The sequence below is a fragment of the Rhamphochromis sp. 'chilingali' genome (genome assembly GCF_963969265.1).
Source record: "Rhamphochromis sp. 'chilingali' genome assembly, chromosome: 1".
Lineage (NCBI taxonomy): Eukaryota > Metazoa > Chordata > Actinopteri > Cichliformes > Cichlidae > Rhamphochromis > Rhamphochromis sp. 'chilingali'.
The window spans coordinates 40,813,342-40,825,763 of record NC_137929.1 but is presented as its reverse complement, the minus strand read 5'-3'; the positions used below and the strand labels follow the sequence as shown (position 1 = coordinate 40,825,763).

The following is a 12,422-nucleotide window of genomic DNA, read 5'->3' as shown; positions in this document are numbered from 1 at the left end:
GCTCTAGACATGACACCATTTTAGTTTGAATAAGCCCCTAACCCAACTGGTTCCATCTAGTGATGTGCAGATTGATACTGAAATATCTATTCCTCCGATACCAGTCATTTATGTTCTAGAATCGATTCTCATATTAAAATATCAATATTTTAGTAATTTGGGGTAAATTTGTAGTTTATCATTAACAGGAACAGAGTGGAAAGAAACTATAACATTCGGATTGTCTACATTGGAAGGAAATACTTCCTCTTCCGCCTTTCATAGTCATGTGTGAAATAGGGCTGTATAAATGGAGTCATGTGCGGACGTATTTTACATCCACAAACACCAAGACACGGTTTGCGATACATGTGGCAAGACAGTGAGGTGTTGTGGCAACACCACTAACCTCGTCAAACACCTCACATTAAATCATGTAACAGAATATGATGAGCTTATGTTGAGGTGAACTGAAGAAGAGGAGAGGAGAGGGGTAGGTGCTGCTAGGGCGATACAGATGTCTCTCACAGTCTAGCAGCCAGGCAACATGCTCAAATGGCTTCAGTTTTTTTTTTCTATATGATAATTCTGCATTATTAAGTGATAAGAACAAGTAATCTGATGTCCTGTAATCATTATGAAAATATAATTTGAGATACAATAAAAGATACAGTAAAAAAAAAAGTTTTTGTACAAAGTATATAGGATCAGTATATAAGTAGGAGAACCTTCACAGACATAGGATCAGTATTGTCGATACCACCCTGAATTTTACTTGGTATCAGATTGGAAAGGAAATCAGTGGTATCGCACATCACTAGTTCCATCTGAACTTTGTATTGCCTGCTGGGTAACACTCATAGGATCAGGGATTAGGACTTTTTAAACAGAGAGCTGATCCAGACTTACTGTATTGGGGCCCAGTTCCCACCCCATGGACAGTACCTTCTAATGATTCAATAATGGCACACCAGATGGATTTAGAGAAACATCAAAGAAAATTATGCAATTCTGGTTTTTCTCATTCATATTCAAAACTCAAATTAAAAAAAAAAAAATCAAAACTATTTGTTTCTGTTTAAATAAGTGATAAATATTTAGGCCAATGTTTATAAAATATACAGTGGGGCAAAAAAGTATTTAGTCAGCCACCGATTGTGCAAGTTCCCCCACCTAAAATGATGACAGAGGTCAGTAATTTGCACCAGAGGTACACTTCAACTGTGAGAGACAGAATGTGAAAAAAAAATCCATGAATCCACATGGTAGGATTTGTAAAGAATTTATTCGTAAATCAGGGTGGAAAATAAGTATTTGGTCAATAACAAAAATACAACTCAATACTTTGTAACATAACCTTTGTTGGCAATAACAGAGGTCAAACGTTTACTATAGGTCTTTACCAGGTTTGCACACACAGTAGCTGGTATTTTGGCCCATTCCTCCATGCAGATCTTCTCGAGAGCAGTGATGTTTTGGGGCTGTCGCCGAGCAACACGGACTTTCAACTCCCGCCACAGATTTTCTATGGGGTTGAGGTCTGGAGACTGGCTAGGCCACTCCAGGACTTTCAAATGCTTCTTACGGAGCCACTCCTTTGTTGCCTGGGCAGTGTGTTTCGGATCATTGTCATGTTGGAAGACCCAGCCTCGTTTCATCTTCAAAGTTCTCACTGATGGAAGGAGGTTTTGGCTCAAAATCTCACGATACATGGCCCCATTCATTCTGTCCTTAACACGGATCAGTCGTCCTGTCCCCTTGGCAGAAAAACAGCCCCATAGCATGATGTTTCCACCCCCATGCTTCACAGTAGGTATGGTGTTCTTGGGATGCAACTCAGTATTCTTCTTCCTCCAAACACGACGAGTTGAGTTTATACCAAAAAGTTCTACTTTGGTTTCATCTGACCACATGACATTCTCCCAATCCTCTGCTGTATCATCCATGTGCTCTCTGGCAAACTTCAGACGGGCCTGGACATGCACTGGCTTCAGCAGCGCAACACGTCTGGCACTGCGGGATTTGATTCCCTGCCGTTGTAGTGTGTTACTGATGGTGACCTTTGTTACTTTGGTCCCAGCTCTCTGCAGGTCATTCACCAGGTCCCCCCGTGTGGTTCTGGGATCTTTGCTCACCGTTCTCATGATCATTTTGACCCCACGGGATGAGATCTTGCGTGGAGCCCCAGATCGAGGGAGATTATCAGTGGTCTTGTATGTCTTCCATTTTCTGATGATTGCTCCCACAGTTGATTTTTTCACACCAAGCTGCTTGCCTATTGTAGATTCACTCTTCCCAGTCTGGTGCAGGTCTAAAATATTTTTCCTGGTGTCCTTCGAAAGCTCTTTGGTCTTGGCCATGGCAGAGTTTGGAGTCTGACTGTTTGAGGCTGTGGACAGGTGTCTTTTATACAGATGATGAGTTCAAACAGGTGCCATTCATACAGGTAACGAGTGGGGGACAGAAAAGCTTCTTACAGAGGACGTTACAGGTCTGTGAGAGCCAGAGATTTTCCTTGTTTGAGGTGACCAAATACTTATTTTCCACCCTAATTTACGAATAAATTCTTTACAAATCCTACCATGTGGATTCATGGATTTTTTTTTCACATTCTGTCTCTCACAGTTGAAGTGTACCTCTGGTGCAAATTACTGACCTCTGTCATCATTTTAAGTGGGGGAACTTGCACAATCGGTGGCTGACTAAATACTTTTTTGCCCCACTGTATATTCTATCCATAAATGTCAGAAATTATATCTCACAGTGGGTTTTGGTTGCCATTTTGCTCAAGTGCGTTCCTGATTAGGATCTGTGACCCCAAAATAATTTCCATTAAACCATCTGGTATGTTGATGACGGTGACAACACTGACTTTATAGACAGCTAACAAGTCTGTTCTCCACCAGGGAGACAGATCTTCGGCAGTATGAGTATAGTGTCCTCTCTGTGGAGAGCCCGTAGAATGGCCTATAGCACTGTTTAAAGGCACATTCTAAAGCAGTTCCACAAGATTGTAGAAAGGTTTGATAAGGCACGAATCAGTATTTGGCACGTGTGCTACAGTAAATAAAAAGATCTCATGATTTTCTTCTTTACTTTCAGTATCACTTATCACTGGTGAATTTCCAGCTGAGATTCCAACAACATCGGACCTGGTGTAGAATTCACTCTGTTCTGCATCAATTTTATTATTCCTTTATTTTGCATTTATTTAATGAGGGAGTGAACTCTTTAGATTGAGATTCTCCTTGGTAATAGTGTGCTAGGCTGACATAGGCAGCAATCAAGCATGTTTTCAGCACCAGGAGAAACTGGAACACCTGAAAGAAAACTGTGAAAGAACGGGCGAATAAAGAACATGCAAACTCCACAAAGAAGGGCTCCACCAAGGTTTACAACCCAGAAATCTCATCAGTGCTATCAACAGACATAGAAAGGATTCTTGGGGCACAGATCGTGATCGGGATCAGTGCTAGCACTACTGCTGTGATCCAGCAGTGCTATCCACTGAGCCATACTATTACTAGGATGACATTTATTCATATTATTGCTATAAAAATTACATCATTAAATACATTTTAAGATATTTTTCACATACCAGTGAAGTGCCCCATACTCATATTTGCCTCCAAACATTGCCTCCAATCATATGACCCCCACAGGTTACACAAGCTGTTTGTTCTCGTGTCTGTGCCCTTCGATGCCTTCCCCAAACCACAGCTCAGTCCATGTTTAAGCCATTTGCCTTTATCTACTAAAAAACGCTGTCAAAGCTAAAATGAGGACATGGGCCAAGCTAGTGTAATATTTATTATATTAAATTAAACAGCGATTAGTGATACACTTTAAATGACAGGCAGACTTTCTTGTTACTTCTGTAGTGTTCTTATGAGGATTACCAATCACATACTGGACTCCTTTATTTGCTTTGGTTCATGAGCACACTCACATTCATGACACATGTATGTTTATGCAGATTGCTTCCACAAACAAACAAAAAGGTTCAGATCAATAGTTTTAAAACCTTTTTACCACCAGCATACATCATATCCTGTATCTGTTGGACTCACCCAGAAGTCTATACACCTTTAGGCCTGGAAGGTTCTTTACCTTCTTACCGTCAGTCTAACACTTCTGCATTTGGAAGACTTCAATTAACTTTTTTTTTCACTGTATTGTTAGCGCTGCATACACACACACATCAATCCATTAAATCCATCTTATCAATGTTAAACAAAACACATTCACATTACAATTTGTCACAAACTAATCTTTATCACACATAACAACAGCTCCTTAAATTTTTTCCAACCCAGGTGACCATAGAAGAGAAAACAAGAGTAAGTTCATCACTTTGGTCCATACTACAGATACTATAGTGTACTATACTATAACATGGACCTAGTTTTTGCAGGCATTTATTGTTATATATAATGCAAAGGAATAAGCTCGCCTGCTTTTTATAAATATAATTATAATAATTCCCATGAGCAATAGTACAAACCAAACAGCAAAAATTTAGACAGAAATTATTTACACATGACTTCAACTTAATGTGTTGTCATCAGGATTGGCGATATGAAAAAGATAAACAGTGTTCTATGCAGTTACTGAATTTTTGCCAGAATTTAAGAGAGTGCAAAACAAATTCAAATATAAACTATTTCTAACAAAATAACTATGCATCACAGTTTCTACTGTGTCATCTCCTTTATGGATTTGTTGGATCCTTGGTGCTGGAGAAATAAACTCTCTGCACAGCATCATCCGAACCTGAAAGGACATGAGTTACATTTAAATTAAGGCAATGCACAAGGGTTGTACACAAGCCTTAACATGTTGCAAGTAAAACCTGATTGGCAGATGAAGTTGAGGTTCTCCCCACAGGGCTGGTCCTGCCAGAGGAAGTGGTCCGTGCTGGCCACGCCTCCACAGGTGCTGGAGTAGCTGTCAGGAACAAAATCTTGTGGCCAATTTAAGAAATTCATGGAATATCCAGACATCCAGAACCACTCGTCTGCTCTGAGGGATCTTTTGGACAGAGAAAAATATATGAACAGATTTAAACTGAATGGATAAACTGCTATTGATAGAGCATAGGCAGCACTTGTTTACATTGAGTTTGACAAAAGCTACATGATTGATATTTATCTTTAAAATAACAATATATATATTACTAATTTGTGTGGTCAGGAAGACACTAAATACATTTTGTTATTCTGCAAGCTCAAGGCTGGCCTTTCCGGTATAACACTTCAGTCCAAACGGAATAAAAAAAGAAATGAAAATAAGAAGAATTTCACTACAAAAAAAAAAAAGTGTACAAATCAAAGTGTACAAATCAATCAATAGAAATTTCTTTCAAATTTCTTGTGGATTAAATAATGTCAATTAAGTTTCTGCCACCCCTATGTTAGAGCAGGTTTGCTGTTGTCTGGGAAAGGCAGCTGTGGAAATGAGTATACACAACAAAACAAAGCATCTGCCTTATAGATTTACAGTACCATATCACACTAATAGAGCACTTCGCCCTCGCTCTGCAGGCCTACTTGTTGTTCCTAGAGTATTTAAAAGTAGAATGGGAGGGAGAGCCTTCAGTTTTCAGGCCCCTCTTCTGTGGAACCAGCTTCCAGTTTGGATTCAGGAGACAAACACTATCTCTACTTTTAAGATTAGGCTTAAAACTTTCCTTTTTGCTAAAGCATATAGTTAGGGCTGGACCAGGTGACCCTGAATCCTTCCTTAGTTATGCTGCAATAGATGTAGGCTGCCGGGGGATTCCCATGATGCATTGAGTTTTTCCTTTCCAGTCATCTTTCTCACTCACTATGTATTAATAGACCTCTCTGCATTGAATCATACGTGTTATTACTGTCTCTCTTTCACAGCATGTCTTTATCCTGTTTTTCTTCTCTCACCCCAACCGGTCGCAGCAGATGGCCCCGCCCCTCCCTGAGCCTGGTTCTGCTGGAGGTTTCTTCCTGTTAAAAGGGAGTTTTTCCTTCCCACTGTTGCCAAAGTGCTTGCTCATAGGGGGTCATAATATTGGGTTTTTCTTGGTGCCTATTGTTGTAGGGTCGACCTTATAATATAAAGCACCTTGAGGCTGTTGTTGTGATTTGGCACTCTATAAGAAAAATTTTATTGTTATCAGAGATCACTTCTTCTTTGAACAATTGGGAGTTATTTTCATTTTCTTCATACACTCAACAAAAATATAAACGCAACACCTTTGTTACTGCTCCCATTCCCCATGGGATGGACGTAGAGACCTAAAATTCATTCCAGATACACAATATAACCATCCCTCCCAAACAGTGGTCACAAATCAGTCCAAATGTGTGGTAGTGGGCACATCTGCTATATTGAGATAATCCATCCCACCTCACAGGTGTGCCACATCAGGATGCTGATCTGACATCATGAGTAGTGCACAGGTGTACCTCAGACTGCCCACAACAAAAGGCCACCCTGGAATGTGCAGTTTTTTGCGCTATTGGGGGTCGGGGGACCCAGAACCGGTCAGTATCTGGTGTGACCACTATTTGCCTCATGCAGTGCAACACATCGTCGCATGGAGTCTATCAGATTGTCAATTGTGGCCTGTGGAATGTTGGTCCACTCCACTTCAATGGCTGTGCGAGGTTGTTGGATATTCGTGGGAACTGGTACACGCTGTCGTATACGCCGGTCAAGCACATCCCGAACATGGTCAATGGGTGACATGTCCGGTGAGTATGCTGGCCATGCAAGAACTGGGACATTCTCAGCTGCCATCTGCCCTGAACAATGTGAACCATGATTCATCCGTGAAGCGCACACCTCTCCAACGTGCCAGACGCCATCGAATGTGAGCATTTGCCCACACAAGTCTGTTACGGCGACGAGCTGGAGTCAGGTCAAGACCCCGATGAGGACGACGGGCATGCAGTTGAGCGTCCCTGAAACGGTTTCTGACAGTTTGTGCAGAAATTGTTTGGTTGTGCAAACCAATTGTTCCAGCAGCTGTCTGGGTGGCTGGTCTCAGACGATCTTGGAGGTGAACCTGCTGGATGTGGAGGTCCTGGGCTGGTGTGGTTACACGAGGTCTGCGGTTGTGAGGCCGGTTGGATGTGCTGCCATATTCTCTGAAACGCCTGTGGAGACGGCTTATGGTTGAGAAATGAACATTCAATGCACGGGCGACAGATCTGGTTGACATTCCTGCTGTCAGCATGCCAGTTGCACCCTCCCTCATTGCTTGTGGCATCTGTGGCATTTTGCTGTGAGACAAAACTGCACATTCCAGGGTGGCCTTTTGTTGTGGGCAGTCTGAGGTACACCTGTGCACTACTCATGATGTCAGATCAGCATCCTGATGTGGCACACCTGTGAGGTGGGATGGATTATCTCAATATGGCAGATGTGCCCACTACCACACATTTGGACTGATTTGTGACCACTGTTTGGGAGGGATGGTTATATTGTGTATCTGGACTGAATTTTAGGTCTCTACGTCCATCCCATGGGGAATGGGAGCAGTAACAAAGGTGTTGCGTTTATATTTTTGTTGAGTGTACATTGTTCACATTTCTTTCTAGCTTTTCTTGTTTTGATTTTGTTATTTCTTTGATTTCCTTGGGGTCATCTGACATTATTTCTAGTTCTTTAATAGATTTTTTTTATTACACTTGTGATTGGAGAGCTCCACCATCTCATTTATATTTTGTCATGCTGATTCACTGATCTGTAAATGTACATCAACTAAATGAATCTATAGCTATCAGTACCTGCGCAGTCCCAGCCAGACGTGGTCTGTGAGAGAGAAAGGAACGAGGCCCAGCAGCTGCTCCAACTCACTTTGCTCCTGTTGGCTGTGAAGGCTGAGCAGGTCCCAGTAATAACGTCTACAGTACATCAGAGCATCAGACCAGCAGAGCCTCTCTCCCACCACCGTCACGTTCCTGCCACCAAGCTGCAGGCTCACAGGCGGAGGAGGGCTGGGAGGAGGTGGAGGAATGACAACATCTGGCACTGCAGGGAAGTATTCTTATTAGAAACCATATTTGGTTTTTTATTGTTTTCCGTTTATTTTAACATCTTAAATTGCAATGTTCTGTATTAAAATTGGACACCGAAAGCTAACTGTGAGCAAAGATAAAATAATAGAAAAAAGGGTAACAACAGTAAAAATGTTACCATAATTTGAGCACACACAACAACCAAAGAACTTCCAAAAATAACATCCCAAGACCCTACCAGATAGAGAAGCAAACACCTCCACTTCACACAGGGTTGTGTAAGTCTTTTTTCCTGGTATGATCACAGTGACGTAGCGACCTTCCATTTCATTACACTGGAATGTGTATGTTGGTGTACCATCTAATGATTCGATCATGCCACAACTGATGGATTTAGAGAAACAACAGAGAAAATGTCAGTTTTGATTTCTAATCTATGTTCAAACATTAGCTTGTTGTTGTTTAAGTACAGAAAAAAATTTAACTTAATGGTTATGGAGAAATGCTCAGAAATCAGATCTCACCTGGGGTTTTGGTTTCCATTTTGATCCAGCGAGTTCCCGATCAGGATCTGTGCCCCAAGAATCCTTTCTATAACAGCATCCTGTCTGTTGTTGATGGTGACAGCAGTGACTTTATAGACAGCCAACAAGTCTACTCTCCACCAGGGACCCAGATCTTCTAAAGTATGTGTACAGCATCCTGAGTCCAAGTTTCCATTTCTGCATCCATCGACACCTTTTGAAGGCCCATATGCTGCACTAACGGATGACTGTACTGTTTCTCTGTTTAAGGCCACATTTTGAAGCGGCTCCACTAAATTGTTGAAAGGAAAAAATGGGCATGAATCAGTAAAAGGCAGACGTCTTTCAGTAGATCAGATCCAGTCACTTAAAGCTCTACCTGCTGGGGCAGCATACACCTCCACTTCACACAGGGTGAGAGTCTTCTTCTGTCCAGGAAGAAACACGTTCACAAAGCGACCCTCCATGCTGCCTCCATCACACCGGTATGTGTAGGTTTTACCCGCATTGATATGTGAGATGGAAGCACACCTGACAGCAGAGAGTGTGGGGGCAGCATTATGTTAGTATTATGGACTTCATGTTAAGGAGAAAGTAACATCAAGTAATTAACTAGTCCTGTGGTCGATAATATGTATATTCTAATTGCTGAAACATTGCTGTTCAAGTTATTCTAAAATAAAACAAACAGAAAAAAAATCACAATGAACGTTGACTGATATAAAATTACCTGGGATTACTGTTTCCATTGTTCTCCAGTGAGTTTCCTATTCTGATCTCAGCTCCATCCAGTCTTTCAGCACAGCAGTCTCCTCTGTTGGTGACTTTTACAGCAGTGATTGTAAAGCTTCGCTGCAGGTCCACCCTCCACCAGGGGTTGGTCTCGTCTTCAGCCGTGTGGCTACAGAACCCATTGCTATAGAACGAGTTCCGTCTGCCATCGATGGCTTTGGACGCAGTGGCAAAGGAGAGTGTAGATGACTGGGCAGCTTCTCCTTTGAGTGCCACATTGGGTAATGGGTATCCTTGAAGGAAAACCAAGAAAACAATCATTTCTTTTGGTTGGGCTCTGACAACCCTTACTGGTAAAAAAACAAAACAAAAAACCCCAAAACAAATAAGGATTAAAGCATCATTATATTTTTTCAGTAATCAAAAACACCCTGACACGAAAGCCTTCATTTGTACTTTTACATAGTCACTTATAGTCTTCCTTATCAGCATCAGAATTAGTGGTGCAACGGATCAAAAATCTCACAGTTTGGATCGGATCACGGTTTTAAGTCACGGATAGGATCAATTTTCGGATCAGCAAAAATCGAAAAGAAAGACAAAAATTCGACTCGCCATTTATTTATTTAAGTATCTTTTGCCTATTAAAAAACATTCAACTGAAGACTCATTTCACTCACTAATACAAAAACAAATTAAGGTGCATATGGACATTATGGACCATGCTGGGCAGCCTCTGCATTCTCTGCACACGGCCATAAACAACCAGAGGATTCTGTTCAGTGACAGGTTGCTTCTGCCAAAGTCAAGGACTAGCAGACTTAAAAAGTCCTTTGTCCCACAAAGGACTTTTTAAACTGTTTAACTCCTCGCTGGAGGGGAGAGGGAGGGGAGACGGGGACAAAGGAGGGGGGAACAAGTAAGCTGTAGTGCCTTTTCACTGTGCAATAGTTTTTGTTAATAAGCAACGGAGTAATAAATCAAATCACTTTTATTGTCACATCACATGTGCAGGTACACTGGTACAGTACATGCGAGTGAAATTCTTGTGTGCAAGCTTCACAAGCAACAGAGTTGTGCAAAAAATACAATAACATAAAACAAGCAAAATATAAGAATGGCTAAATCTGAGAGTAATAAATATATGTACAATAGACTCACTTGAAATGTGCCATTCCCTTGTATTCTTATTCCTATTTATTCTATTTATCCCTTTTGTATTCTCTGTATTTATATATGTGTATATATGGTATTGTAGCGGGTCAGGGCTGTTCGGGGTTCTGTTTTTACATTTGTGTTTTGTTTATGTTGCCATAGTGACGGGTGACGCCCTCTCGCTGCGACGGTGTGTCCTTCCGGGGTCAGAGGGCGCCCTGTGTGTTGTTGTTGTTGCTGTGCTGTTGCCGCGCTGAGCAGTGAGCTAGCGGCAGTGTTCTTCTGGCAGATGTAAATAAATGGCGGTGCTCCCTGGCTAAGAGGGCGGGGGAGCAAGACCGAACGGAATTCTGTCTCCTCCTTGTCTGAGCTCGCCACAGTATATTACTGCTCACATTCTGCAACTTCTGTCGGTGCTGTGCAACTGGAAACTGAATTTCCCAGAGGAACCCACCCGAGGGATAAATAAAGTTTCATCTAATCTAATGTAATCTATAGGGCAGTACAGGGCTTTGTATTTACCACTCCACTGTGATATAACGAGCGGTCACGGTCACGTGGCTTTCCGTTACCCTGGAGGTCCACCCATTTGTAGTTAGAGCAACAGAAGATGCCTGGGACAGTTCAGCCATAACTTTAAACTTCTCCTGCTCATTCATGCTTGGAACGATCTTGTCACACTGAAGTGGACGATATATAGCATGGCTCAAGCACGTTCATCACAGTTTAAACTCCTTTTTGCACAACGGAATACGGCCTCCCGTCTGCAGCTAAACACCCCATTAGCTTTTGTAATAGCTTTAGCCCGGTCGGATTGGGCAGCAAAAGGCTGCTTAAATACCGCAAACTCCTCTACTCCGCTACTTGGACTGCTAGCGCTGACCATAACTATCGCTTGACAGACCCACCACGCGCACCATACACATACTTTTTTTTTCTTTTTCGAATGTTCGAATCACGTGCGTACCGAACCGTGGAGTGGGATCAGTTCGGATTTCGGATCAACCGTGATCCGTTGCACCACTAATCAGAATTAAAGGTATTTACCGTAGTACACTTCAACCTCGCAGAGATTTAGGACCTTTGCACTTCCTGGTAGGAACACAGTGACGTAGCGTCCCTTCACAGAGTTACATGGAAAGTAAAACGCCTGTCCCTTGGGAATGTGAGAGATGACGGCACACCTGTGTACGAAACAGTCAAATAGAAAAAGTATAAGAATGAATATAAAAAAGCCCTACTGATATGATGATTACTGACTTATGGTTATAAATCAAGCTCTTTCACCTGATGCTTTTAGAGTTACTGATTGATGTTGAATTTCCAATCCAGATTTCAGCACCATCCAGCCTGGTTTCCATTTCATCTCTATTGATTATCATTACAGCTCCAATTGTATACACATTTACCAGGTCTACTCTCCACCAGGGATTAGATTGTCCACTGGTAAGTGTGCAAGACCCTCTTTGATAGCTTGCATCTCTGTTTCCATCAACTGCTCTACCAGCAGTACCCAAGGGCCCACTGGTTGAAGATTGGACAGCTGTTTTTTTCAGTGCCAGGTTGTAAAGAAGTTGACCTAAATGAAAAAAATAACTTTAATCAAAACAGAGGGCATTATTGTTATTTTCTTCTGGAATTGAGCATAAAATAAAATATATATCCATGTCGAGTGTCAAATTAGGAGTTCTTATATTTGTATTTGTGGTGGTTTGCAATAGGCAATTTACTGCATATTGCACTGAATGTACAGTCACAACAGCAGCTCGTAGTTTGACCTGATGTGTTTGTGATCATTTCTTCTAGAAGCGTTAATTACGGTGTGTTCAATCCGAACGCGATAGATGAGACCAGAGCGTCAGGTTTACATGGAAAGTCAATGTAGAAGCGCGATGATGTGCGACTGCAGATCCCGCGAAAATTCAGAAGCAGATTTGCGTGGCTAGTTATTCTGAGAACCCCTGCTGCAATAAATGAGGGACCACTGTATATACTTTCTCTGTGACTATTGTTTTCAGCCTGTTAACATTTA

General features: G+C 41.8%; 1 protein-coding gene across 1 annotated transcript; it reads right to left on the bottom strand.

Annotated features, from left to right (window-relative positions):
* Positions 1–3,811: 3,811 nt before the first annotated feature.
* LOC308408200 (uncharacterized protein) lies at positions 3,812–11,751 on the bottom strand (the record flags this gene model as incomplete). The annotated part of the gene is made up of 9 exons (XM_080900359.1): positions 3,812–4,752; positions 4,832–5,010; positions 7,749–7,992; positions 8,218–8,363; positions 8,504–8,795; positions 8,883–9,034; positions 9,234–9,528; positions 11,438–11,574; positions 11,678–11,751. 9 exons carry the CDS (start codon positions 11,749–11,751, stop codon positions 4,691–4,693), a joined length of 1,581 nt encoding a protein of 526 aa, XP_080756485.1. The 3' UTR covers positions 3,812–4,690.
* Between the last annotated feature and the right edge of the window lie 671 nt (positions 11,752–12,422).